The 27,218-nt window shown below is 38.7% G+C and overlaps 3 protein-coding genes across 3 annotated transcripts; all 3 read left to right on the top strand.

The window, feature by feature from the left end:
- Window positions 1–203: 203 nt before the first annotated feature.
- Window positions 204–2,871, top strand: prr18 (proline rich 18). The gene has a single exon (XM_074646274.1). The coding sequence runs from the start codon at window positions 1,218–1,220 to the stop codon at window positions 1,974–1,976; it is 759 nt and encodes a 252-aa protein (XP_074502375.1). The 5' UTR covers window positions 204–1,217; the 3' UTR covers window positions 1,977–2,871.
- Window positions 2,872–3,901: 1,030 nt separating this feature from the next.
- On the top strand, window positions 3,902–17,697 carry LOC141773501 (uncharacterized). The gene is made up of 12 exons (XM_074645363.1): window positions 3,902–5,703; window positions 5,963–6,121; window positions 9,411–9,491; window positions 9,608–9,746; window positions 9,838–9,937; window positions 12,894–12,990; window positions 16,322–16,393; window positions 16,474–16,577; window positions 16,721–16,781; window positions 17,037–17,140; window positions 17,234–17,321; window positions 17,404–17,697. Exons 1-12 carry the CDS (start codon window positions 5,638–5,640, stop codon window positions 17,458–17,460), a joined length of 1,128 nt encoding a protein of 375 aa, XP_074501464.1. The 5' UTR covers window positions 3,902–5,637; the 3' UTR covers window positions 17,461–17,697.
- A 1,864-nt stretch (window positions 17,698–19,561) lies between these two features.
- On the top strand, window positions 19,562–26,257 carry tbxtb (T-box transcription factor Tb). Its single transcript, XM_074646271.1, has 8 exons — window positions 19,562–19,894; window positions 21,247–21,511; window positions 22,322–22,453; window positions 22,655–22,716; window positions 23,303–23,364; window positions 23,458–23,634; window positions 23,981–24,113; window positions 24,900–26,257. The coding sequence occupies exons 1-8, from the start codon at window positions 19,710–19,712 to the stop codon at window positions 25,168–25,170; spliced, it is 1,287 nt and encodes a 428-aa protein (XP_074502372.1). The 5' UTR covers window positions 19,562–19,709; the 3' UTR covers window positions 25,171–26,257.
- Window positions 26,258–27,218: the final 961 nt, after the last annotated feature.

Raw genomic sequence — 27,218 nt, 5'->3', positions numbered from 1 at the left:
ACCCTCTTGAACCAACTCAAGGACCACGGGGGTCCCCGGACCCCACTTTGGGAACCACTGGATAGAGAACCTTTTAAGAAGATGCGGTATTCTCTCTGCTTCATTTCCAATGAATTTGTCTGTTTAAAGTTAGAAATGTAATTCTTTAAAATCACATTTCAGAAAAACCAGATGTCACTTTTAAGTTATAGAAATATATCTCACTACACCATAATTCTGCAGAAGATGATTAACATTTTTCAGGCTGATTTCCAATGTTTTGATAGACGGGCTTCACTAGATATAACTTTGCGGTTTTGGTGCTTCCATGTAGTTTGTGTTGGAGTCTTGCCTGAACGGCGTAGCCACATGTGAGCGCGCATCGGACACCGACCCGGGTGATTTATACGTGTAAGAAGGTACATACAGTCCCTTAAAGGATGGAATTATAGTGAAAATTAATTATTCCCCTTTTTGCTAGGGACCCCATGGAACCAACTCATGGACCACTCGAGGTCCCCGGACCCCACTTTGGGAACCACTGGATAGAGAACCTTTAAGAAGATGCAGTATTCTCTGCTTCATTTCCAATGAATTTGTCTGTTTAAAGTTAGAAATGTAATTCTTTAAAATAGACAAAAAGTGAGTCACATTTGAGAAAACCAGATGTCATTTTTTTCACGGCTGTTTTCATATATGCAATCCACTGTTCGGATGTCACTGTTAAGTTAGAAATATATCCATCTGGGGACTCACTACACCATAATTCTGAGGAAGATGATTAACATTTTTCAGGCTGATTAATTACCGATGTTTTCCAATGACTGTAAACCAGCAGAGAGGCGCTGTGAGAAAAAAGATGAGGAGGAAACATGAGCTGGATGTCGCTCATCGCTTCAGGAAATTATTGGGAAATTATGAAATGACATCACCCACCACAGTTTTTTTTTTTTTCCTGGCTTTGTTTGGTGCTTGTCCTGACCACGCCTTCCTTCCTGCCTGCTCCATCATAAAGCAGCCAGCAGGCCGTGTGGTGTGTCTGTACACCAGTTGAACTCCAGTCAGTGCAGGACAACAGGTGCACTACAGCAGCCTCTCTCTCTCTCTCTCTCTCTCTGTCTGTCTTTCTCTCTCTGCACCTCGCTGTGTTGGATAATGCTGTTGAATAATTGCGCAGGGCTTCCTCATCATCATCTGCACTTTTTGCACGTTTTTCTATCCTGATCACCTTCACAAAAATGCCTTTTCCGCCCATCAGCCTCCACCAGCGGATCTCCTCTCCAGGCAGGGATCTATTCGGGAAAAAGAAAGCCATGGCAGTGCCTCCTCCTCACACTGAGATCACCAGCAAAGGAGAGAAAGGAGGGTCGGAGAAGGAAAAACAGTCCTCTTCTTGGACAGCAGCGAATTTAAGGAATTTGGGTCGAAAAGACAAGAGTAAAAGCCCCCCTCAGAAGGCAGGTGTCGGTCAGGAGACCCAGGGAAAAAGCTCCTCCTGGCTGTCCATACCCAAACCTCAGGACTCATCCGAAGGAGTCAGGCGCTCCAGCTCCATGGACTCATCCAGACACCTCCACAAAGAGGAAGGGAAGATCCAGTTCACCCTCAGTCTCACCCCTGAAGCCATTCTCGTCATCCAAAAACGAAATCTGGAAAAGCAGATGATGGCAAAGCAGCAGAAGTGTTGCGCGTCTGCGGACTTTCGCCACTCCAGGCGCGTCTTTCCATCCATCAAAAAGACGCACCAAGGAGCGACCAAAGCAAGCGCTCCTTCTGCTGCAGGAGCCAAGCAGGAGAGCGCCGAGCAGGACATCACAGCCATCGTTAAGATCTCTCTGTTGAACGATCAGTACAAGTACGACGACGTGGAGTACGAAGAGGAGGACGGAGACGTGGACGAGACTGTTGTGAGGAAATGTAAAGAGTGGCTCAAAGGGGTGGAAAACGCAGCTGCTTTGGGAAAAGTGGACAAACTTTCTGCACTTAAAGGCTGCTGACACCCTGACTTTTTGATAGTTTGTTTTTTTGAACAGTAAGACTTGGAGAGATGATGATGGACTCATGGTCAAAGTGTGCACCGATGTGCAATGCCATCTTAAATTTGAGAGGGGAGAAAATCCACTCCATAAGGAATGTCAATTGTGTTTGAGTTATTTACTAAAACAAGTGTCACAAAAAATGTCACTCCATTGAAGAAAATGAAAAATAGATGAGTAAATTGGAATACATTTTTTGAACAGCAGACTTGGAGAGATGATGATGATGATGGACTCATGGAAAGTGTGTAGGCCTCCTGCAATGGCATCTTAAATTTGAGTCTTGTAAATTTGCAAATGAGAGGGGAGAAAGAAAATCCACTCTATAAGGAATGTCAATTTGTTTGAGTTATTTATTATAGTGTCACAAAAATGGCACTCATTGAAGAAAATGAAAAGTAAATTGGAATAAGAGGACATTTGACTTTCACTCTCCTCAACAAAAAACATATGATTTTAAAGCTTTTGATTGCAGCCAACAGTGCTTCTTATGGTTCACAGGGACGTTTGCTTTGCCAGTTTAATGCCTGTTCAATGTTTGGTTAAAGTTTCAACTGAATACTTTAATATTGTCGTCCTTTGCACATGGGGTTTTGTTTTCAGTGGATTGGCAGAGTGGTTTTGCGTAAAAGCGACGCCGAACCTGTTTCCTTTGTGTTGGAGACACACCGTCAACAACAGGGTTTTATAGATAATGAAACCAAACTGGACTGTTTATTTTTCCTCTAATAAGAGGCTTATATCCTTTGTAGGGATTTATCAGCGATGTACAGTATTTAATATTGACTAAATATTTGTACTGTTTTCTCAGCTTGATGATTTTATGCCATTTGAAGTAAAAAATGTTTAAATTACACGAGTGTCTTTTAAAAAGCTCATTTATGTTTTGCCTCCTGAATAATTATGTTACATGATGCTGAATTGCAGTCGTTTAGATTTCTTTTACACTTCTGGCCACTTACCTAGACTTTATATTAAAGGATCTTTTGTTACCACTGTTGCTACCTGAGGCCATTTGGGCATTAGTGTACTAAGCCTCTTAGATTTCCTGTTAAGCAGGGTTGACCAGTGTGTCTGTGGGGCCCAGGTGCATGATCCCTTCAGGAAATTACCTCCAAGTCTTTACTTTTGTTATATTACACATGTAGCTAATGATAAAAAGTAAATATCTGGGAGATAATTTGACAAAACGTGCCAGAGCTATACGGTTTGCAACATTTGAAATGAGGGCTTAATCCTGACATTCCCATGCTCTTGTGGTTCTTACTGAGCTGCAAATAACCATGTTTTAATTCTATAATTAACTTTATATTACTGCTCAGGGAGAAACAGCTGGTCAGGGACCAATTGAGGGCTTAGAAACGAACCAAAAACAAAATGCAATAAACCAGAGTTACAGAGAAATTAAGCCTTTGTTGGTTCTCTTCAGCTGCCTGTGTTTTATTGTATTGGCTGTTAAACCAGTCAAGGGAAACTTTTTAAAGGAAACCACAACAGCCTTGGACACAAATTACACTTTCATGCAGGGTCACAAACATATTTAAAATGTGTGTGTCCCTGCAATAAGGTTTAACTCGTTTCCATTGTTCTCTGTAACTTGGTAACCGAAGTTTTACTCGGTGTGTGGTGCACTTTAAAGCCTCAAGTTGGACAATCAGACTTTACAGTGTGTTCGAAAAGCCCACACACCAACAACTGGTAAGCTATTTTTTTTTTTTTTAAACGTCTCATATCCTTAGGTAATAGTGTCGTTTGATATTATTTGGGTTTTTTATGCCAACAATCTTTTCTCTAAAGGTTACCTCAATAGTGGATTTGTCATGAGACCTGGGTGCCCTCATCAATCAAGCGCTTTGCCCTCTATTTGGGATGCACACCTCTTACCTGTTGATGTCAGAAAGGTACTTTAAATAATCCACTCATCAGCACTGGGAGTTTCCTATTTTATCCTGCTGTTATCCTGTTAAATGACATTTTATTCAGGAATGAATCAGGTGTCAAGAACAAGTTTTTATTGTGGTCCGGTACATGACATTACAGATTTCTCGCTTGTCATGTGAGTAAACAAACAAGCTGCCAGAATGAAGCATCTCGTCCTGAATAGATGTTCCCATTCAGTGTCATTAAGTGGCATTATTGTCTGAGCTCATGGCCAAGCCAATACAGTACAGTGCGTACCAAGACCCGTTGGGTTCTCCGTGGCTCCGGTGATGATATTATCTACTGGCTCGGTGACCGAATGTTGTGTAATCCTCCTCCTATTGTGTCTTTTCAATTGTGGCCTTGTTTATGTGCCCCTCTCTGGTATTCACTGCTGTCTAGAGGCCTGAAGCCGAGCTATTCATGAGCCGTGTCTGTCCTGGGGGTGAGAGCTGCATTATTACGTCTGAAGTATCTCAAATACTTGTGTTCAATAGGGAAAAGTAGAATTTAAAGAGCTGGCAACAAGTTGAGATGGTCGGCTTGGTTACAAGTGGAAACACTTTATCCGAACTCAAGGTCTCTCTTTTCAGCTCTGTCTTTTCATCCTCTGCCCACAAACTGTTTACACCTGAAACATGTAATGGCTTTTCTATTTCTGTCTGCAATGTCTCTTCCCTTCTCTCTCTATGGATCCGGCTGCAGGCTTCTGTCCACCTCTCTGCAGTGTCCTGATCACTGTCTAGCAGGGTGACGTGGTACAGCAGGACAGCTGCATTATCCTCCACTGATTTATCGTAGCAGGGAGCGCAGATGGACGCTGCCTTCGCCCCGTCACTGACACTTTGCACACAGCAGTGAGAGCAAAAAAAAGAACGGCAGGTCCCTTTTGGCTCTGCCACGACAGCATCGCTGTGGCAACGGAACTGATAAATCCCACGTTTCCAGCAGCTTCTTGTGAGAAAAGACGAAGCAGACACTTCCTGACCAGACTCAGCCCATAAAACTTCAGTAATGTGGTCATTCAGTGGCAGGAACAAGGCATTTCCCAGAGACAGGCTGACCTCAGAGAGAAGACTTTAGATCAGAGAGCGCAGTCCTCCCATAAAAAGCTCAAGCATGTTTCATTCTTCATTTAAGGGTTATAACAGGGAGCGTGTATTTCTGTGCAGTTAATCTGCTTTGGCATGCATGCTGTTAACTCCCATTAGCCTTGCATTCTTTGATAACATGCTCCACATTTTGCATTCATCTTATATTTTCTCTTTATACTCTGGGATAAGACAACATTTTGCCTCGGACGTATTAGTTGAAATCTGTCTCTAAAACCTCTGCAACATCTGTTGGGTATCAGTCTTAAATAAGGATTAAATAAGGACACCGTTGCTTAGGGCAGATCACAGCCTTACAAAATAGATTTCTAGAGAAATGCAGGAAATAAGGTGATGGTTTGTAGGAGAGGAGGTGGGCATATTCCTCCTGCGTATCTTCTTTTTCTTTTTTAGCTGGGTATTGCAAGAACACAATGTCAGGCTGTTGTGTGGGAGGTTGCTTTTGGCAGACGAGAGGGATTACCAAAAATGCATTCTTTTTTTTAATCTTCAGGCAAGCTGACTGATTCACTCCCACAGCATCTAAATTGGGTTTTCACTGTTGATAGGCAGGGGATGAAGTCAGAGCTGAGCACCGGAGGAGGAAGGGAATGCACGAGAAAGGTCCAGACCCGGACCAAGAGGCCAAGGCCCGGCGTCATGCTCACCTCGAGCAGGTTGATAAATACTAATAAAATGTTTAACACACTTTCATAGTCATAAAGACACTTGTTCTGCTGCCAGTCATCAGCAGAGAAGACACAACAATGTACTGAGAGAACATTGTATAAAGAAATATCCACTGCTTTTTGATCAGTAATCAATCATTTCATCATCTGTAATCATTACTGAAGCTCTGCTCTCTGCCTCCATACTAAAGTGATGCTTCCTTTTACCTCATTTCCCCTTCAGTTAGTGTCTTTGTTTGTCCTCCAGCTCCATCTAGAGGCCTACAGGAACATGCACCATCTCCGGGATGCTCTGTGCAGCCGCTATGCTGCCCTGCTCAAAGACAAGGTCCACTCACAGAGACTACTGCTGCAGCAGCAGAGAGACGAGACAGCCAGAGCAAAGTCACAGACTGAAACTAAGCAGGTAAATCATTAAATCTTAATGTCAAAACTGAGGGTTTTGTCTTGTGAGTCATGTGCATGAATTGCAGAGGTCAAAATCTGTCTGACATTCACATTTAATGGTTTCACAACTTATATTATCTTTTTTTGATATATTAAACTCATAATATCCAATACCTTAATCGTTGCTGCCCCTGAAATCCTCCAACCGTGTTGAACTTTTATCCCAGTTTGTTGTTTCTATTGGTTGCCTGCAGAGTGTGTCACACCATTACTACCTACTTCAACCTGAGAGGGCAGAAATCAGCTTCAGGGCCACGTGTTGATCTGCTTGGCCCAAGATTCTGGGTCTAAATTAGTTTGTGGTAATTTCATTAAACACATTAATTTAGAAATATTGACTATATGAGCACAATATAAAAATAAAAATAATACAAGTCTTAATATTAAGATTTTGACACAGAGCCCTTCTTCAAGTATTAGTTGATATTGTACTTTATGGTAAAAATCTGTAACATCCTTAACAAATTTACAATCAACCAAAATACCCAAAACAATCTGATATGAAATTAATTAGCTTTCCAGTCTTGACTATACTTCCTGTTTTTCTACATCAGGGGTTCTCAACCTTTTTTAACTTGAGGCCCACTTCTGATTGTTAGAAAATGTCCAAGGACCACTTCCCAAATAAATGAGAAACTGGGCTACCACACGCTTTGAGCTTTTACTGCTGCAGTTGTCGCCAACATCACTTTTTCGTTTCAAAAACCGCTCCATTTTCTGTCAAAGTTGAGACTTGTGGGCACCAATTGAACCCATTTTTAAGGGACCCCTTTGAAAATGGCCATGCCAGTTTTTCCTTGCCAAAATTTAGCGTAACATTGGAGCGTAATTTAACGCTCTTCCCGACAACCTAGCATGACATGGTTAGGACCAATGGATTCCTTAGGTTTAGTAGTGAGCCCACTACGACCTCTGAAAACAGAATAGCGGCTGTCGGACTTCTAAGAGGTTAATCTTACCATTTACAGTACCTCCGCGGCCCACTAAATGGCGCTCTGAGGCCCACCAGTAGGCCCCGGCCCAGTGGTTGAGAATATCTGTTCTACATACACTACAACCAGGGGTCAGTGATTACATCCATCCACATTTTCAACATTTGTTTGTTTCTTTATTTTTCATTAATTTAAGAATAAAATGTATTTATAAAATTGTTTGTTTTGAGACTTTATCTCATGGCATGCTCTGTTTAAATAGCCAGGCGCAGAGTTGTGGTTTGATGTCTCTCTTCATGTGGGGGGGGCAGTAGTAGGTGTAACAAGGTCATATTTATTGGGATTTTCATGAGTTTGTATCTTCGGGAGGAAAAGTTTTGATGTAAACGATAAAAGTCAAAACTTCAGCTTTCATCGGGGGGCCTGTGTTCTGCTGCAGGGCCTGATTTGGCCCGCAGGCCGCTGTTTGCCTACCACTGTGTCTGGGTTCAAATACACAACCATGTAAATCAAAGCCTCCCTGTTTTCTCTACAACACCTCCACTTTCTCTTTTACTCCTCAAGTAACATGCATATCATTAAAACAAATGCAGCTCCTGTTTACAACTTAATCCTGTGAGTTTTTAAGTCCTGCACAGTAACACTGTTGATGAATGTGACTTCCGTAGCAACTATTGTTATAATTTATTCAAATGATAACTTGCTGCAGATGAAACTAATAATTTGCAAGTGATGTTTGAGCATTTAATCAAATCTATGGAAGCAAAGAAAGGCCGTAATAATTAAAACAGCAGAATACCTAATAGTGGAAATTAATAACTATGGAATAATTAATGTTGAAATGTAAAAAAAACACTGAGTTTATAGCATTGAAATATTTTATTTTGAAAACCATCTTATTTGAGATTACACTGTTTGAATTAAGTAATTTTGTCTTGCCATTTCAAAAAATTCATCACTAAAAGTGACCCCTTTCACATTGTGACATTGTCTTCACATTGTCATTTGACACATTCTCATTATAAAAATATCAGTTATAGTCGCGTTATAAATCGCTTTTTGAAAATTGGACATTTTAATTTTCTCTCTTAATTGGTGAACCCTTGAAAATACTGAAAAATCATGTTTTGAAATTGCACCACCTGAAAGTTATGGAGGACGCAACCTGCAAAAATAAAAAATAAATAAATAAAATAAATAAATACATTTAAACATGAATAAAAATAGATACATAAATAAAAGGTCAAAATAAATAGAAGAGTAAATAAATATGGGAATTATTACAAATGTATGAATAAATAAAAGGTAATGTAATGTTAATCTAATAAATTATGAAGCACATTAAATCATAAATATCAATCCATGACACATTTGTATTAGTTAATTAATGGCTACATTTATTTTTAATACTACTTTTTGCTACATTTAGTGACATATATATTTATTTATCGAATCATTTAATTATTATTAATTTTTATTTTGGCAGGTTCCGTCCTCCATACAATGTACCCTCTGGAAATTTGAAAGTGCAAATTCAAACCACAAAATTAGAAAGTTGATTTTCAAAGTAAAATATGTCAATGCTATGATTCCAGAGGTATTTAAATATCAACAATAAGGTTTTAGTAATGGTGACATTTCACAATGAGGTATTAAGTTGTTTAAAACTCAAATTAACATTCTTTCACTTCTTTTTCCTTTTATGTTTTTTCTTTTTTTTCTAACATGTAGTTTCCTGTTCTTGTGTCTAACTCTCCCTCTGCCGTAGCTGCTCTGATTGACTTTGATTTTGACTGTCTCGTCTGTACTCTGACAGGGTGTGAAAAGAGCAATAAGCTTTAGAGAGTGCCTGCATAGAGGGGGTCTAACATGAGAGAGATCCTGTCTTATCTCCTCTTAAAAGAGGAGCTTCTTTAGGAGGTTGTAATTGTCCTCTCTAATGACTTGCACTTGGTGGGGAGGAGACAAAAAGAGCACAATAAAGGACTATAGAGGCCCTCCAGTAGGACTCCTTTGCTTCAAATTGCTGAGCAAATGAAACTACCCGTTGTTTCCTCAGCTCCCAGATCGAGAGACTCTGTCACAGACACAGAGGTGAGGCAGGACCAAAGCAGGCAAAGGCAAGGACACCTGCTGAGGCCTAATTGGTCCGTGCTGCTGTTAATGGCTTCCTGTGGCTGCGTGTTTACTTCTCATTTGTTCTGTGTACTCTCTTTCCCAGCCCCTGAAACAAGGGAGGCTCACTTTAAATCTTTATTCCCACAGCTCTCCGTCTCTGTCCTCCTCTGACTGTTTGCCTCCTCTTTTCTTCTGCAGAGACAAAAGAAATTGTCCTTCTCCAAGCTGCAGCACAATGACTCCTACCTGAAGTCCCTCCCAAAAACCAGCTATTACCTGGTAGGTTTTGCCCCCAGCACTGAAACACCTGACTTTAATCCACTCTGTCATTGATTTATATTTCATCCCTCACCGTGACAGTCATCATAGTTTTCTGTCAATGTGTCTTTTCTGAGATATTTGACCTCCAGAAGCAGTTAGCTGAGCGTGGACACCTGAAAACCCACCATGACTTGGAGGACTTTTATAGGTGCATCACGTATAACCGTCACCCATCACAGTTACATCAAATCTTGGAGGAAGTCAGGATAAGGAGTTGAGTTACAGATTGATATCAAAACCTTCTTTATATATCTATTTTGGAAAAAAAGCAGTAGATATGACTTTGCATGTGCAATGTTAACAGTGCTGGAGAGCAGACCTGCAGCTGATTTGATGACTCAACACAAGACATCAGAAAAACATCCCTGCACCGCTGAAGATAGAGGACATGAGGACCACTCCAGGTGGACACTACCTACACTGTAATAAGTCTGAATTTGTTTTAAATTTGCTTGAGTATTGACCCCTGCCTAATTATTATTTTCGATTAATTATCTCAGCTGCTTTCATTATAAAACCTGCAACATTCAGTACTTTTAAAGCAATAGTTTGACAGTTTGGGACATAAGCCTATTTGCTTTCTTACGGCAGCGTATTACTGCCACTCCAGAAAAAAACAAAAATGGATTAGTATCTTGTTATACCGTGAAACTTTTCATGTTAAAACGTGATAACTTATTGTTATAACATACATAAAACGTTATAACGTGAAACATTGTAACAATATAAACATATAACAATATACTAAGACCTGCAGTATATTCTGTATATTCAAGGTTTTATGTGTCAAAGATACAGCTGGTAGTGTTGTTGGTGCTCAGCTGTTGAGGCCTCTGGTCTAAAACTGTGAGCACTCTGGATCTGTGTTTGCGCTGCCTTTAAGAACAAACACCGACTCCACTGGAGGCTTGTTTAGCTTGGACCCTCCTGGAAGAGAGAGCTGATTACTCACGTACAAGTGAGATGACCAAACACAATCTGACCCCGCTGTTGTGGAGACTCACCTCCTCGGACGGTCGCTTTGACTCTGACAAACATCGTCCAGGGGAAAATGTCGTAATTATGTCCACCACAAAAGAGATATAGCAATTGGGCCAGTGGTGTCACTTCATGCCAGCACTGCGAGCAGATGTTGAACTGTTTGGAGAGTTTCCAGTTTGGGCTTCCAGGCAAACAGATCTCCATTTAACGAAGAAGTGACAGAGATTATCTGAGAGCCTGTTAGACTTTGTATTGTGGTTCCACTCATCACTAGTTATACGAGCATTACGCTAGAGTTTTAAGAAACTTTATTGAAGAGTTTGCTTACTCTTCAGCTGACACTTGAACTGACTTCGTCTTTCAGTTTATACGTTTGAACCGCCACTTCCATTTCAACTGATGCTTCCAGTTCAATTTGTCACCTTATATCAACTGACATTTCAACTTCTTACAGTGGTTAATCTTTTCAATTCCTTTTAGCACATTGACTTCACTTTGCATTTACACTTGAATTGATTCTTCAACTTCATTCAGTGCTTAGACTTAAACAGAAACTTAAGCTTCTTTTAGCACATCCATTTTAACATTTTTTTTCTGTAACTGTAGATAGACTGCCACTTCAACTACGACTTCACTATTTCAACCTTGTTCAACTATTTCAAGTATTTCAAATCATACATTTCAGCAGTGAAGTTACGCAAAGTTATGTCAGAAAATGTTGCCTTTTCTGTTTTAAGTTACTGCAAAACCACAAAATCTTACCAAGTATAATTGTCTAATTACTAGACAAAGTATCTCATAACACTTAAGACCCAATCAACCAACAAGTAACATTTCAGTGAGATATAGGGACTTATTTTTAATCAATGTATTTTGAATATCTTGCTAAGTGAAAAAATACTACTTTTGAGTATACAGCACTTCCTAATACTAGTGACATATACCTCAAAATGAGTTTTCCCAGCTAATTTCTAATTTCTAATTCTAATTTCCCAGCTTGTATTCCTTTTTTTTTTTACTTCTTTTTGAAGTGGCCTTGAGTGGTCATGAGCAAAAAGACACATTAAAAGCACTTTGAAGTATATTCCACATAAGAAAACTCTCAAAAGCTTCCCTTTTCCCCTAATCTCTGCAGTTGTCTCTTTATAACATAACACTCAACAACTGGAGATTAATGCAAGTGCTGAAATGCAAATTTCACAAATGATCCTTTGCCGGTGTTTTTGCTTTTAACATAAAGAAAGTGATCTCAGAGGCACGTTGTTCAGTGTCCTTTGTGTTTACATGTTGTGAATGTATAACAGAACAGTGTCACCCTTGTTAATTAGGGCTGAACTCTGTTTAGTAGCAGCATGTATGATGTTAGCACGAGGCTTCCACCGTCAAACAGCACGCTGGCTTGGGGACATTAGGAGCTCGGTAAGAAGGCGAGTGAAGGATAGCGCTGACAGGTCCTCCATCGGTGTGAAATCTCACCGCTCTACAGACAAACATGGCAAGACAGCGCCACCCCTATGCCCCCCAACCCGACTGTGCCACAGGCACATTCCCCACATCCATAAGAAATACCCAAAATAAAAGCAATTAGAGCTGAAGCCAATATGGAGTCCTTGTTTGTGCTTTTAAGTAATGAGCCAATTCATCCAATCTGTCCTGCTTTGTGGCTATTTATACGTTTATTATTAGCTGCTATGATTTATTGAACAGTTGAGGCTGTAATTTGCTATCTTTGTGGCCATCTGGTCATGGTCTCTTCAACATGTTGAATTTCACAGATCTACAAAATTAGATTGACCAGAACATACCACGTCTATTACTATAAATTGACTTCAATGAGTGGAAAATGTACATAAGACAGAGGTCTGGTTGCTTCTTATTTTGTAGCATCCTGCTAGGAAACATTTTTAATTAGTTTTTATATTCAAGCTTCTGCAGTGTCATCCGCCACCATGTCAGCACTAATATTGTACATATATGATCCACATCCTCATTCCTCCACCTGCAGCTCCTGCTGTGTTTGTATGGATCTGTTACCTGCTGCACTGTGCTGTGAGTAAACGCTGCCTTGCTCAGGAGTCCTCCCTGGAGCCAGTTTGCACCCAGCAGACAAAGTGTGTTGTCACCTGAGTGCGCAGTGTTATTGGGTGTGAGCTGCACCACACTATGTGCTACTCTTGAGAAGTAGCACACCATTAGGAATATATTAACAACCTGACATTTGTGTGCAGGTCAGACATCACAGCAAGTTGACCCGACGATAAATATCCTCAATCATTATCCATTAGGTTAAATTGAGGATTTATGGTTTCCTGTTGATGGCCCTTTTTTCTTCCAACTGTAAAATGTAATATTTTTTTTAATATGTGTGTGTGTGTGTAGGTTATTAGAGCAAGGGTCTGGTTCAAGGGAGAGTTCGGCGGAGCTGAGAGTCGGTGGCAGCCAGGAGAAGGATGAAACTGAGCAAATGTTTCCCAAGGTTAGTGTCAAAACCACAGGGGCAGTAATCCCACTTAACAAGGGCAGTGAGAGGCAAACGCACCTGGAGCAGTGATCACACAACTGCCTCCTCAAACCAACAACCCACCCTGATAGAAAACACTCAACAGTTACACACATCATTGTGGGCTTGATAATATATTTTCATTCTCTTTGCATCCAGCTTCCTTTTCAGTTCCTCTATTTTCTCTCACCATATGTAAGAAACACAGTACACTTAAGCACAATATCAAAGGTGCTATTGATAACATTGATAACATTCAGCCACTAGATGCTGCATTCTCCCTCCCCGGTTCAATTAGATTTACTTCACAACAAGTCGTTGCCAGGCACTTACCGTCAATCTCAGCCATTTATCTGTATTTACCACACTAACTGACGACCCAGAGATACCACGTGATACCAACGTTGTTTTACTATTGGCTCACAAGCCTTGTTAGAAGTGGGAACCATCAGATATCTTTCACAGATATAAACAAAACATTCATTTTGGATCCGCCAAATTTTTTTAAATGATTAATTCACAATTACAATATTTTTTGTTTTGTTTTTCAGAAAAGCCATACTTTTTTGCTCAATGGATATTTTTTTTTGTTTTGTTTTTTAATATTCGTCTACATAAAACTGTTATCAGTAAGACCTTTAAAGTATTAGTTTTCACATGTTGGGAAATACACTTATTTGCTCTTTTGCTGAGAGTTAGATGAGAAGATTGATAGACTACCGCTCTGTCAGAGAGTGGTATCTATCTTCAAATCTAACTCTTCACATCTAACTAACATAACTATTCTTTTAAATATTTAGGCAGTAAATCAGAGTATGGTTGTAGCTTGTGTCACGGAAAAGGCTCACCGAGCTGTTACCCAAAGAGCGAACAGAAGACTTGCTTAAAGCTAGGGTTGGTAATCTTCTTCAAAAACATATTTTGTTATATGTGTTGAAATTCTTTAAAAAGTTCTTTAGAAAATTATTGAATCCCGACAGCCATCAATAAATCAAATGCTCTGATGAAAAAAAGAAAACAATATGGTATCTGTGGCTGTGGCAGGACTGTAATCAACCTGTCCAATCCTTTAATTCGGCCTGAATGATATGATTGGACGGCTACCTGCCTGCCTGCCTGTGTGCACTTTGGCGTGCACTCATTGTGCGTTACCAGAGTCTTCCACAAGCTGCTATAGCTTGACAGCTGTGGGTACTAACAATAGCTATGTTTGCCGTTCACATTCATTATGATATGTTTGCGTTCATTATGATAATTTTGGGGGAGTGGCTTTGGAGGGAGGCCTGAAGGTACGGGCTGTCAGTGTTGCCGACTTGGCGACTTTCTCGCTAGTTTTAGGGACGTTTGGAGCTATAGTGCTGCTAGCTACTTTCATGGAAAAAGAGTTGGTAACACTGAGCTGAGTCATTATCGGTTTGATCATTTTTTAAAAATGTAGCATACTCTTGCTAGTTTCTTAAGATTACCAACCCTGGCTTTAAGTTTAATGCTTCTAATATGACATTTTAGCGATTTTTAAAGGAGGCAGAAAAATAAATTAAGAGGTGATAGAGGCCTAGAGAACATTATTATTTCAAATCTTTACAGTGATATCAGAGATCAGGAGAGAGGCCGGGGAAGAGACTCAGAAAAGTGAGAACCTTGGAGAATGAGGTTATGCTCAGGTGCTGAGACGAGCATATACGAACAAACACGCAGGACTCATTTTTTTCTCACCTCTGTGTCAAAACGGACCTGAGCAAACAGAGGACGAGCCTGACCGGAGGGAGAGCAAACAGTGGTCAGACAGGACCGGTGAAAGTCAGCAGACATGCAGGAACATTACTCACCGCAGCTCCAGGCTGACACCTCAGATCCTCCGCTGCCGGAGAGGCCTGCCACCCCTGTTGACATCCTTAGGGGTGTCGATCCAGGGTTCAGGCTTTGAGTGTTTGTGAGGCACCTACAGTATGTGTGGGAACACTTAACTTTCTTGTTTACCTCACATTACAGAGAAGGGATACAACTATGTTCCTTTCTAACCTTATAAAACAGCGTCAGTGAGGTGTTAAGATAAGATAAGATATTCCTTTATCAGTCCTGCAGTGGGGAAATTTGCAGTGTACAGCAGCAAAAGGGGATAGTGCAAAAAACAAGATGCATCAGCTAACACAGTAAAAAAGAAGAGCTAAACAAAGTGTAACAAAATATGAACCATTTAAATAGAAGGAAGTATAAAAATAGGAGCAGTATCTACAGTATTGACAATAAACAGACTATTAACAAAATTGCACAAGTGGAAAATGATATTGCACAGTGAGAATGAAATTAAACTCCACCTGAAAATATTATATTGCACAGTATGAGTAGTAATAATTCAACTCTATGGTAATTTTTGAGGTCATACTTTTGTTTTTGGTTGAATAATATTACATTATATTGTCATGTTCTTCAATTATTTAATCCACTGTGATAAATGAATGAGAATGTATTAAAGGATAATACCAGTGTTTCAGCATCTTTAGCCTATTTACTACAAATTCTATAGTTTATGTGACTGTTTTCCAAAGTGCTTTAGATATTTCAATGTTTTTTTCACAACATGAAGGTGGTCACATGGCTTCCATTTATTTCAATATTAAAATCAGCGAGACTTAAAACTTTGTTATTGAATAGAAGTTTACATTTTTTTCAAATAAACTACACTATCACACAACAATGCCAAACTATAAGTACAATTAAAGAAGATGTTGACAGTAACATCATAACTTTAGCAAGTTTGTGCCTCATAAAGTTGATTTTCATAGCATAACTGGGTCAAATGGATGTCAGTGGTGTCCTGGAGGGGGAATGCCATCATTTTTAATCCAGTATACAACACAGTAAAGTGAAATGATTTGTAGTAAATGGGATCAAACATGCAAAAAACACTGTTATAGTTATTTAAGCTTTAAAAAGAAGCAATGTAAATGCAGACTTGAATGGGAAGTTTATTTGAGTTGCACCTGCATCTTATCCTTTGAGGATACATAGATGAATGGGCTGGGGCTGATCTCTATAGCACCATATAGATCAATAACATGAATTCACAGCGCTGCAGGCCCACACCAGGAAGTGGCCTGGTGTGACAGTTAGCGCTGGGTGGGGTGTTGGAGGAGGAGAGAGAGGCGCCAAACGGGACACCAGGACTGTGGGAAATGACACTGGCTATGACACCTTTTACACCATGGTTACCTCAGCTCGTATACAAGGGGACATCTCTTTTTATATTACAAAATGATTAATGGACAAGGAAATGATAGATGAATGTAATATGTGCCACCCACAGATGAAAGCCCCCACATTTGCAACCCTGCAGCCTAACTTTATGAGGAGCTTCCAGAGCAAGATGCCTGATTTGGTAGGTCAGCCGTTACTGTTGCCTCTTTTAGTTACAACAGAGGAGAAGCACTCATGTTTACTACTTTCTCTCAATCACAGATTATCCCTGGGATTCCTGAGAAGAGCAGGAAAGCGGAGATTTACTTGAGTCGGCTGAGACAAATGCATGATCTTTGTTTGACCAACATGGCTGCATCCCAAAGGTTAGTCATTCAGCAAACAGGCAGAAACATAAAGGAAATGATGCACTGTTCAGAAACCAATGAGGAGATCTGAAGCGTCTTTCAACTGCTCTTTAAACTGAGTGAGGTTTGTTTTTCTCTGCTTGCTGTGAACTCTGGTCCAGACTGCTGGACAGGGAGGCAGACTCACTGTGCTGGCAGGAGGAGCGAGGCAACCAAGATTTGGTTAGTAACACAAACCAGCCACAACACAACACAACACCACAGAGCTCTATGGAAGCTAACACGTAGCTGCCACACACCTTTAACGTTTGTGTTTTTTTCCCCTTTGGAAGCCACCATGGCAACAGGTCACACCGCATAAAAAGACCAGAATACAGTAGTTATTTGTGAGCATGACACTGCGGTACCACATGCCTGGATGTAAATGACTTCATGTGTTTTGTGAATTAAGTTATCAGCGTCCTTGTTCTTCCATAGATTCTTCCAGGGATTGACTCCAAACAAAGGAAGACAATGCCAAAAAGTGCCCGGGATGGCCGACCCTCATGTCCCGAGCAGCCGAGCAGAATGACCTCGGCCAGGTGCATGAAAACAAACATGCATCATATTTATTTAATTTGTTAGTTGGAGACAAAAGACTGACTGTCACTTGGTATTGTGTGTTTTCTTGGCAGCCATCTGGTTTGGGACGCAGCAGTGTGCTGCCGTAAAACACCTGATCCCTTATCCATTGAAGATGTGTGTCAACAAAAGAGCGTAGAGGTATAATAATTTCTCAGATTGATTAATTTATGTAAAGCTTGTATTGTTTTTTTTTTAATATACATTTTTATTCTCTCTTTAGATAATTGACTGTGGGTTCAAGCTATGGAGGAACTATACAGAAAACACAGATCACTGAAGATATCACCACCATAGCATTTCTTTATTGCAAATTATCTGTAATGTATGTTCAGTTTATGGATGCATTAATGTCTCAAATATGTGAAAGATACATTTTACTTTTTTTTTTAACATTACAACCATGTGTTTATTTCATGTCACACAAGTTAACCATTATTATATATTTGTATACTGTCATATAACAATACATATCAACAATACTATGTTATATTTTGTATTAATCATTAAATCATTTTAATATACTATAATAGCATTCAACTATTTGAGTTGTGATAAGAATTGGTGTGTGATGTTGATGCAGTTTTTTTCTATTAAGTTACAATTCAAAAGTTTGTAATACAATTATTAAAGATGAGGTTGTTGCACTTGAGTGTGATTTTTTTCATTTATTTGTTAGTGTTTATTTATTAAAAAATTCTCCTGTCACCCGCTAATTGGAACAGTGGTAACCCACAAACACAGGATTGAAAAGCTTCCAGGTTTCTTGAAAATTTCCTAAAGAATTTGACAATTTTTTATCATAACAATTAAGGCAACATTTCTCATAAAAAGTTCAACAAATCCGGATATAAATGTGAGCCTTCAGGGGCTGAAGACCAACCATGGTCAGTCGCCCCCACAGTGGTTTGGTTTCTGCAGGTGTGGCTTTGATCTACGTGTCAATGTTTGCAGATTGATGTAATAAAGTAGGTTAAACTGCTTTATTCAAAACTCTGTCATCCTGGTTACAAACTAAATATCTAAAATTCCCCATAACTCCCAAAGCAAAAGAAATCCATTTTAAAATATTAAACGGAGTGTATCCATCCAGTGATTTGTTGCGACAACGATTTGGAATTGAAACCAATGACTGTGTTTTTTGTGATGATACTGAAACTACTGATCATTTATTTTTTCATTGTATGTATTCTGGAGCTTTATGGCTTCTGATATACATGACTGGCTTTTCCCAAAAGTTTCTCATCTGGGAAACTTCTCTCAAAAGGACATTGATTATGGACTTGTCATGGACAATAACAAAGATGACTTTCTGGTGAATAACATTCTCATTCTTGGAAAATTTTATTTGCACAAATCCAAGTAGTGAAACCTATAGGTTTAATGTGTTTCATTCTGAGTTTCTTTCTTACATAAAAGCCCTTAAAGTCATGAAAAACAAAAAATGCATTGAAACTTCTTAGTATAATAGAAGAATATGAATTACAGGTACAGCCCTATAGCCCTTAATTTAATTTATTATTATTTTCATGTATAATTTTACATATTTTATCTGTTCTTGTTCTGTATGCACCTTGTCCCTTTACTCTAATGCAATGATCTATGAGCCATGTTGTTTGTAAATTTGAATTTGTTTAATAAAAAAAAATAAAAAAAACTTTGTCATCCTGCACAGTAAAAAAAAACTGTGTAAAATAACGGAAATTTTCCTGCAGCAGGGGCGCCAGAAAATGTCTGTGAAAAAACTGAAAAATACTGTCCGTTAATTAACATAAATAAAAATTACTTTAAAATTATTACTGTAATATTACAATAAATGTTTTACTTTTAACATATATTTATTGTTAGAATAGTCATACACCGTAAATCTAAAACCATTTACATATAAATCACAGATGAAACATGTAATTTTACGTTGCAAAAGCCCAAATTTACATTAACTCTCAGAAGTTTTGCAAAAAAAATCTGTATTTTTACAAGAAATATTTTTAGAATTCCATGAAATCCTTTTCTTCTAACATAAATTAATTGTTAAAATAGAGTCATAAACATCTAAAAAACAGAATAATTATCTTTAAAAATGGTCAAGAAAAGCTTAAACACAGATAATTACGATTGTGATTACAAAAAATACTGTAACTTTAAGACCATTTACATATAAATCACAAATGAAACATGTCATTTTTACATTTTTTTCTGTCATTTTGAAATACAGACAAAAAAAATGTAAAATTTCTTGAAAACAACTGTAAAAAAAATGTTGTTGTTTTTTACAGTGTGTGGACCTCAATGATATGACCTCTCCCAGCCAATCAGTGGCAAGCCCGCAAAGATCAAAGAGGAGATGAGCCAACCACCTCTGCTCCAAACACCCATCCTGAGCTTCTCTTGGGCCTATATATGAAGGAGCTGTTCATGAAGTTCAGCAGATAACTGCATGCACAAGAAGAGGAAAGACATTTAGTTTGTTTTTTCCAGTAAGACTAGTAAGATTAGTACATTTATTCAGCCCTGGAGCTGTTGGACAGGATGGCCACAGGAGCCAGTCAGAGCCGGGTGGAGCACCTCCTCAGTGCCGTGCAGAGTGAGCAGCAGGCCGGCAGCGAGAAGGGAGACCCTACGGAGAAAGAGCTGAAAGTGTCCCTGGATGAGAACCAGCTTTGGCAGCAATTTAAGGATCTGACGAATGAAATGATAGTTACAAAGAATGGCAGGTGAGCTTAAAATTGCAAAACAATCAGATAAAATACAGCACTTTTGAATATTAATACTTATTTTATACACAAAAAACTACTACACTGTAAATAATTGCTGTTAATTTACAGCAGGATTTCAACAGTATTTACCTGTTATTGCTAAAAACAGTGTTTTACTGTTAACACAAAAGAAAACCTGTTAAATTACGCTCATAGGCCGTTTTTTAACTGAACTATAATGCATTCTTAAAAAACAGCACTTTACTGCTGATCAACTGTCTAAAGTATCATCAGTAACAGTTTCATGCAGTATTTTTTTTAATTCTGGGACCTGATCTGCACATGTGAGGCTTGCACATTGTACATGATTGTAAAATCAGTGAATTAGCTCTGTTCTTCACTCACATGTTGTTATGGTTTGCATTCTGTGCTTGTAGCCAGCTATAGACAGACATTTTGGGAAAAGTCTATTTTAGCCTTTTTCCTAACAAGTGCCTTTAATTGTATTTAGTGTGACTATTCCTATGTCTGTAACCTGCTAAGTCTATTCATCTAGGCAAAAAATAATGTTTATTAAAATGTATGTAAAAAAAATACAACCTAAATAGTGCATTAAAACAAATCAGTAAGATAATGTAAAATAAAGGTGAAAAACAGCTATATAATGTATCTTTAAACAGTAAATTAACTGTAAAATACTGTGAAATTAATTTTTAAAAAAAGTTCAAACTGTATTTTTCATTAACAGTACAAAGCTGTAAATTTCAGCGACAGTATAATAATGTTAATTTTACAGTAACATAAAGGCAACCCTGCTGCCAGCTCTTTACTGTTATTTTACTGGGAAATTCTTAACAGTGTATTACTACTACTACTAATAATAATAATAATAATAATGATAATAATACAAATTATGCAGATGGATGGTCAATATTTGTGTTTTAAATATGGAATGCACCCAGTAACATGTGTAATTTGATTGTAATGTGATTATATTTTGTATTAATAATCCGAATCTGTAAAGTAACTAAAGTTGTCAGATAAATGTAGTGGAGTAAAAAAAGTCTAATATTTCCCTCTGAGATGTAGTTGAGTAGAAGTAGAAAGTAACAGAACATGGAAATACTCAAGTAAAGTAGAAGCACCTCAAAATTGTATTTAAGTACTTAGTTACATTCCACCACTGAGTACATTTTATACTGTTGTGTTTTTTAAAAGCATTATTAACTCTTCCTGTTGGAATAAAGCAATTGTTAATTATTTAAAGTAGTAATGTGTTTTTGATACCTTTACTTTGTTTTTGCATTAAATCATACCACCATCATCACCACTGATTTTTATCATTGTTTTGTTTTGTTTTTCTTATCAAGGCGCATGTTTCCAGTGATGAAAGTGAACGTGTCTGGACTGGACCCCAACGCCATGTATTCTATTTTGCTGGACTTCGTATCTGCAGACAACCACAGGTGGAAATATGTGAACGGAGAGTGGATCCCTGGTGGCAAACCTGAACCTCAGACACCCAGTTGTGTGTACATTCACCCGGACTCTCCAAACTTCGGTGCGCACTGGATGAAAGCTCCAGTCTCCTTTAGTAAAGTCAAACTCACCAATAAACTCAACGGAGGAGGTCAGGTAAAGGAGAAGATGCTCGATATTGTACTTTCTTTGTTGTTGTTTTGTCCAGATAAAACAGTTCAGTCTTTTTCATGTTCTTTTTCCAAATCCCATGCTTTAAAGGGACTATTTGTAACTTTCAGAAATGCTTGTTAACAGCGACACCTGTGGCCGTTAAGTCAACAAAAGTCAGGGTCGGGCTCGCGCTTGCTCGCTGTAAATAGACATGAACGGGCATCGCTCAAAACAGTGAGGCGACACACGTCAGCTAAAACCACAATATCACTCTATATTTCACCTGCTTGGCAGTAATGTTAGCTGACCAGATGAAGGTCTCTCCATGAATCACTGCTGATACTAATGTTGGCTTTTCCTGCTTCAGCCTCCGGGGCTGAGGCAGCGGGGCTCCGCAGCGAGTAACGTTATCGTCTCCCACCGCGGCCGGAGGGAACAGGGAAGACGCCGGCAACCGGTTGGAGACGACAACGTTTCGCTGCAGAGCCCCGTCACTTCACAAGACACGGGGAACCTCTGTTGGTCCGGAGGAGCTGCAGCAGTTATTTCAGCACAAACGTCCATATAAATATTCACTCGATATTCTCAGAGCTACGAACTCTTCTGCAGTGTGTAGTGTGCGCGCATGAACGTGAGGTGGAGCGAGAACGCACGCGTTGTGTGAGTGAAGACAAGCAGGCAGAGGAGCGGTCTGAACAGAAGCTACAAACAGTCCCTATAATTTCATAATAATAATACAAATAAAATACATGTGAAAATTCTAACTCTGGCATATGAATTAACCAGCTTCCTGATGATCTGTTGTTTTTCCAGATAATGTTAAATTCCTTACACAAGTACGAGCCACGCACCCATATAGTGCGTGTTGGAGGCCCGAGGAGGATCACCAGCCACTCTTTCCCTGAAACGCAGTTCATTGCAGTAACAGCGTACCAAAACGAAGAGGTTGGCAATGAAATATTTTTTTTAAATATGTATAAAAAAGATTTAAAAGTTATATTACTAAAAATTAACCCAGCAAAAGTGTTACTTGTTTGCGCGTAAAACGTGTGTGTAATTTACGCACAACATTTACGCACGGCATTTAGTATGTCTTTTCTTTTTCTATGTCCTGATTATTTTTTGTCATTTATGTTTGGATTTTAGGTAACTGCTCTTAAAATAAAGCACAACCCTTTTGCCAAGGCTTTCCTAGATGCAAAGGATAGGTAAGAATACACATTGTTTTCACATTTCAACACTGTATTGATGTCTTTAAGATGTGTAAAGGTTTAGTTTAACATTGTGTAAAATGTCACTCCAAGGTAGCTTGTAATTTGTATCATTGCTGGAGCAGGATGATTGTGAATAGGGAGATAGAATATGATGATGACTGAATTGTACACTGATTTTCTTTTTTAATTGATTATATGTATATGTGTTTTTGTATGTGTATATACTGCTTGTGCGTATATGTGTATGTATGTATATATGTATACAGTATATATATGTATGTATAAATAGATTTTATTTTATTTTAGTGTTTTAAATTTTATTTATTTTACTTGTGTATATTCTTTTTACTTATATATCTATTTTTTGTATATAATATGTTTTTCCTGTATCTATACTGGCTTATTTTATATTAATATTAGGTTTATTAAGTTTCTTTGTACCGAGAATGTTATTATTTGGGACGTTTGTGAATGTTTGTTCTGTTGTTTCAAAATGAAATAAAAAAAACCCCAATAAATATAATTCTGAAAAAAAACATTGTGTAAAATATATAATCAGTCATTTAATTTTTTTTTTCAGAACTGATCTCAGAGACATAAGAGAAGATGCCATTGAAAACCAGCAGTCGACTTACTCTCAATGTAAGTATTATTTTTTCTGATTTCATGTCACACTTTGGAAGCCGTATGGTGCTCGTATGGTTTCATCATGTCTCTTCTCATCTGTGGAGCCAGTAGGTGGCTGGTTTATTCCAGGCTCAGGTCCTCTCTGCCCTCCTGCCAGTCCTCACAGCCAGTTTGGGAGTCCCATCTCCCTCTCGCCATCCCACGGCTGTGAACGCTACTCCACCCTGAGGAACCACCGCTCTTCCCCCTACGCCAGTCCATACGTCCATCGGACCAACTCGCCCAGTGAGTATCCTCCTTCCACCCTTTACTGTCAGACATCCAGGAATTACACCACTTCCTCCACCGGCTATTAACAAGAAACTCAAACAAATGTTGCTGAGCGCGGGATGTTTTGCATTCCTCTGGCTTTTGTGTTGAGTGGAGCCACAGAGCCGTAAATGGTTGGGTTTCAGACGAGGAATGTATGGAGGGAATATTCACACCTTTAACTGTCGTACTGATATCAGAGGGACAGAAAGTCTTGAATCATACTGAGAAAACAACAAGTTTAAGGATAACATGATTTCTGACAAATATATTTGAACTCACCTGTGTACCTGCTAAACCCCAGTGTCTGTTTGTGTTGTAGTCGGTTACTCCGATAACTCGTCAGCCTGTCTGTCGATGCTCTCGAGCCACGATAACTGGTCCAGTCTACAGATGCCATCACACTCCAGCATGATGCCCATGGCACACAATTCCACCTCTGGTGCCAACTCTAGGTTTGTGTAGTTCCTCTTTTTTTATTTTTATTGCACCACCTGAGCACATATCAATACGACTTGCAAACACAAAGAAGATGATCAAAGAAAATAACTAATTAGAAAACAATAACTTGGGATGCTTTTAATTTTAGGCACATAGTTCTGGCATATAACTTGTGAAAGCAGTGTCCGTCTCTCCATGAATATTTTCCTTTTCAGCTTCTTTTTATTGCAAAACAGAACAACTGTACAAAGTACAAACATATATGAGCCAAAATATGAAATAAACTTGGTTATATATCAGATGTTTGTGGAAAAAAGAACTATATGAGTCCAAGAGTTTTATGCACATCTCAGAGGCTAAAGAGGAGTTGACTTTGGAAAACAAAACTAAAGACTGAGCCCCTTTACAAAATTTCAATGTTTCTTCACAAGTTAAAAACAGATTAACAGGAGTTTCATCATTTCTTTTATCAGTTGTGACCTTCTCCGTCAGATAAACCATATTAATTCACTACTGTGATCATTTTTTTTCTGTTAAATTTAAAATCCTTAATAGAGCATAATGCAATCTGTTGTCTGATATGTGCATTTCTTTTTAATTCTCCACCTATGTGATCTCATTTTAATTTGGCTTTCCATGTTGTCTTTTTCACTGCACTTTATGGAAACATTGACTGAAGATTCTGTAACTAATTCATATATCTCACACACAAAAAATCATTTATGGATACTGTTTCTTGAACTTTTGCATGATCTAAAACATCCTAAGAAGAGACGTTTTCTATCCATGTGTCTGTACAGTCAGTACACCAGCCCGTGGTCTGTGAGTAACTCGCCCCTGACTCCCGTGTCCCAGAACGGGGGGATGAACAGCAGCCTGAGCTCCCAGTTCCTCCGAGGGTCCGGCAGCCACTACCCCAGCCTGTCTCACTCAGTCACAGTGCCCTCCTCTGGCTCTCCCATGTACGACAGCAGCACAGCCACAGAGGTGCATGACACAGCTCAGTACGACGCCTCTCCACACGGGCGACTGCCTTCAGCCTGGACTCCTGTGACCCCTCCGTCCCTCTGATGGATGTGTCTCTGAAAGCTTGGACAGATTCGGTCATGAAATGATGTCTGCAGGATGTTTGATCTGCTGCGACTTAACAGAAAAATCAACCCCGAATTAAAAAGGTTTTGTTTGTTTCCAAATCACATTTCACAGGCAAAAGACTGTTTTCAGGTTTGGGGCACTTGAATTAACCCTGAATTAATTAAGAAAGAATTCTTCACTACTTAATTGGTACTAATAAGAATCTACAGAGACTTTGAGTTCTTCAAGTAACCCTTCAAAATGTGCTTTGGTCTCAAAAAATCAATGTTTCTATTTGTTTTTAACTAAAAAAAAAACAACCTAAATGAATATGTTTTATTTTTGGTTGACTTTCCCGTTGAATTCAGCAAATGTTTTTGTTCAGCAAACCAGAAAAACACATGTATTTTAATGTTTGTGAACCCAAATCCATTCTAACCTGCTTATATTAAGCAAATACGGTAGCTCCATGATATTCACAGCAAAACAACAATGTACAGTTGAAAAATGTTAAATGATTTTAAACATTATTTATAGTGTAAATGAAAAAATAATGGAGGTTTACCATGTAAATAGATAAATGACTTTTTGTACCACAATGACACCGTTTGAGATATTATGTTCCAGATGTTTTTAAAAATGAAATGAAAAACATCTAATGTCAATATTCTGCTATGCAGACGATACACAAGTTTCCATATCATTAAAAAAAACGTCATGGTCTCTAAAGTGGCTGTTTTTGAGGCCATCTACATGACAATAAAGACTTGAATGTGCTTTACTTCCTGTTGCTCATTGCACACTACACTGCTCTTGTTGTTTAAGTTGTCCAGATTCATTCACCGTGGTCACAGTGACAAGCTGATAACATTAGAAATGAGTGATTTAAATGGGATGGAACCAGATGTCTGGCCCATTTATTTCAACCTTATATACTGGCTATGTACTATCCTCCTGTGAGCATTTTTTAAATTATAATCTACACGAGTGGTCCGGTCCAGGGACCTCCAGGGTTTCTGTAGATTAACGGAAGTCCCCAGCAACATGGGGGACAGTTTGATCTGACTGTTCTTTGGTTCCTTGGGAGAGAAAATTGGGTCAGTGGTCTAATTCCAGTCTAATTTGCGGTTCTGGATAAAATCTTCATTTCAAATAATTTCTACAGAAATCACGGGGTGTTCAGTCCACAACACCTGTTTTGTTGAATAATTAACCTATACCCCCCCAAAAAAAATATTAAAGGCCCACTCTTAAAAATTCTCCAAAACTCATCCCAAAATCCCAATTCCTGCCTTCCCATGCGTGTTTGTTAGTTTTGTCTTTCTTCATGTGTAACAGTAGTAAGGCTGTGATAAAAATGAGCTGTACTGGTGCTGCAGCTGCTGAAAAAGAACAAAACAAATAGAACATAATTAGAAAATGCACCTAAAATGAACTTGACTTTCCAAAAACACACTGCTGTCAACACGTTTGATCTTAATATTCATTCATACGAGAAAATGACAAGGACACATTTGATTAGGGTTGTTCAGTGTTTGTTATTTCAACATCGGTTATTACAATTTTTGTATAGAGTTCAAATTTGTGACGTTAGCTTAAAAACTCAAATCCTCCTGCTCCCTTTTTGAGAGTAGAGAATGAGTGTTTTTCATACAAAGGTGAGGAATTACATCCAGGTACATCTGAAGGAGGGTTTTGGCTGCTGGGACTGTATAGACAGTGTGCAGATGTCCAACACGTGAGAAACCCCAGAAACCAACACTCAACTTTTAGCCCTCTCACTCTGTTTCCATTCACATCTCCCTGACATGAGGGCAGTCAGCTCCTAAAAGATATTGTTGACTTTATGATTGTCTCCTGTGTCAGGGATCTTGTGAGCGTTGTGCATTTACTCAGAAATTGACCAACTTATCTCATACTCCGTTTAACCATCCGGTTAAACACTCTAAAGTTCATTATATACTTCAAAGTTGGATAAAACATGTTTTTCACACCTTTGACAAATGACACTTCAGTATCTGCATGTTCCAGTGATTCAGTAAAGC

This window comes from Sebastes fasciatus, chromosome 9 (assembly GCF_043250625.1).
Source record: "Sebastes fasciatus isolate fSebFas1 chromosome 9, fSebFas1.pri, whole genome shotgun sequence".
NCBI classification, from domain to species: Eukaryota; Metazoa; Chordata; class Actinopteri; order Perciformes; family Sebastidae; genus Sebastes; species Sebastes fasciatus.
This window is presented reverse-complemented; position numbering and strand designations above follow the sequence as displayed.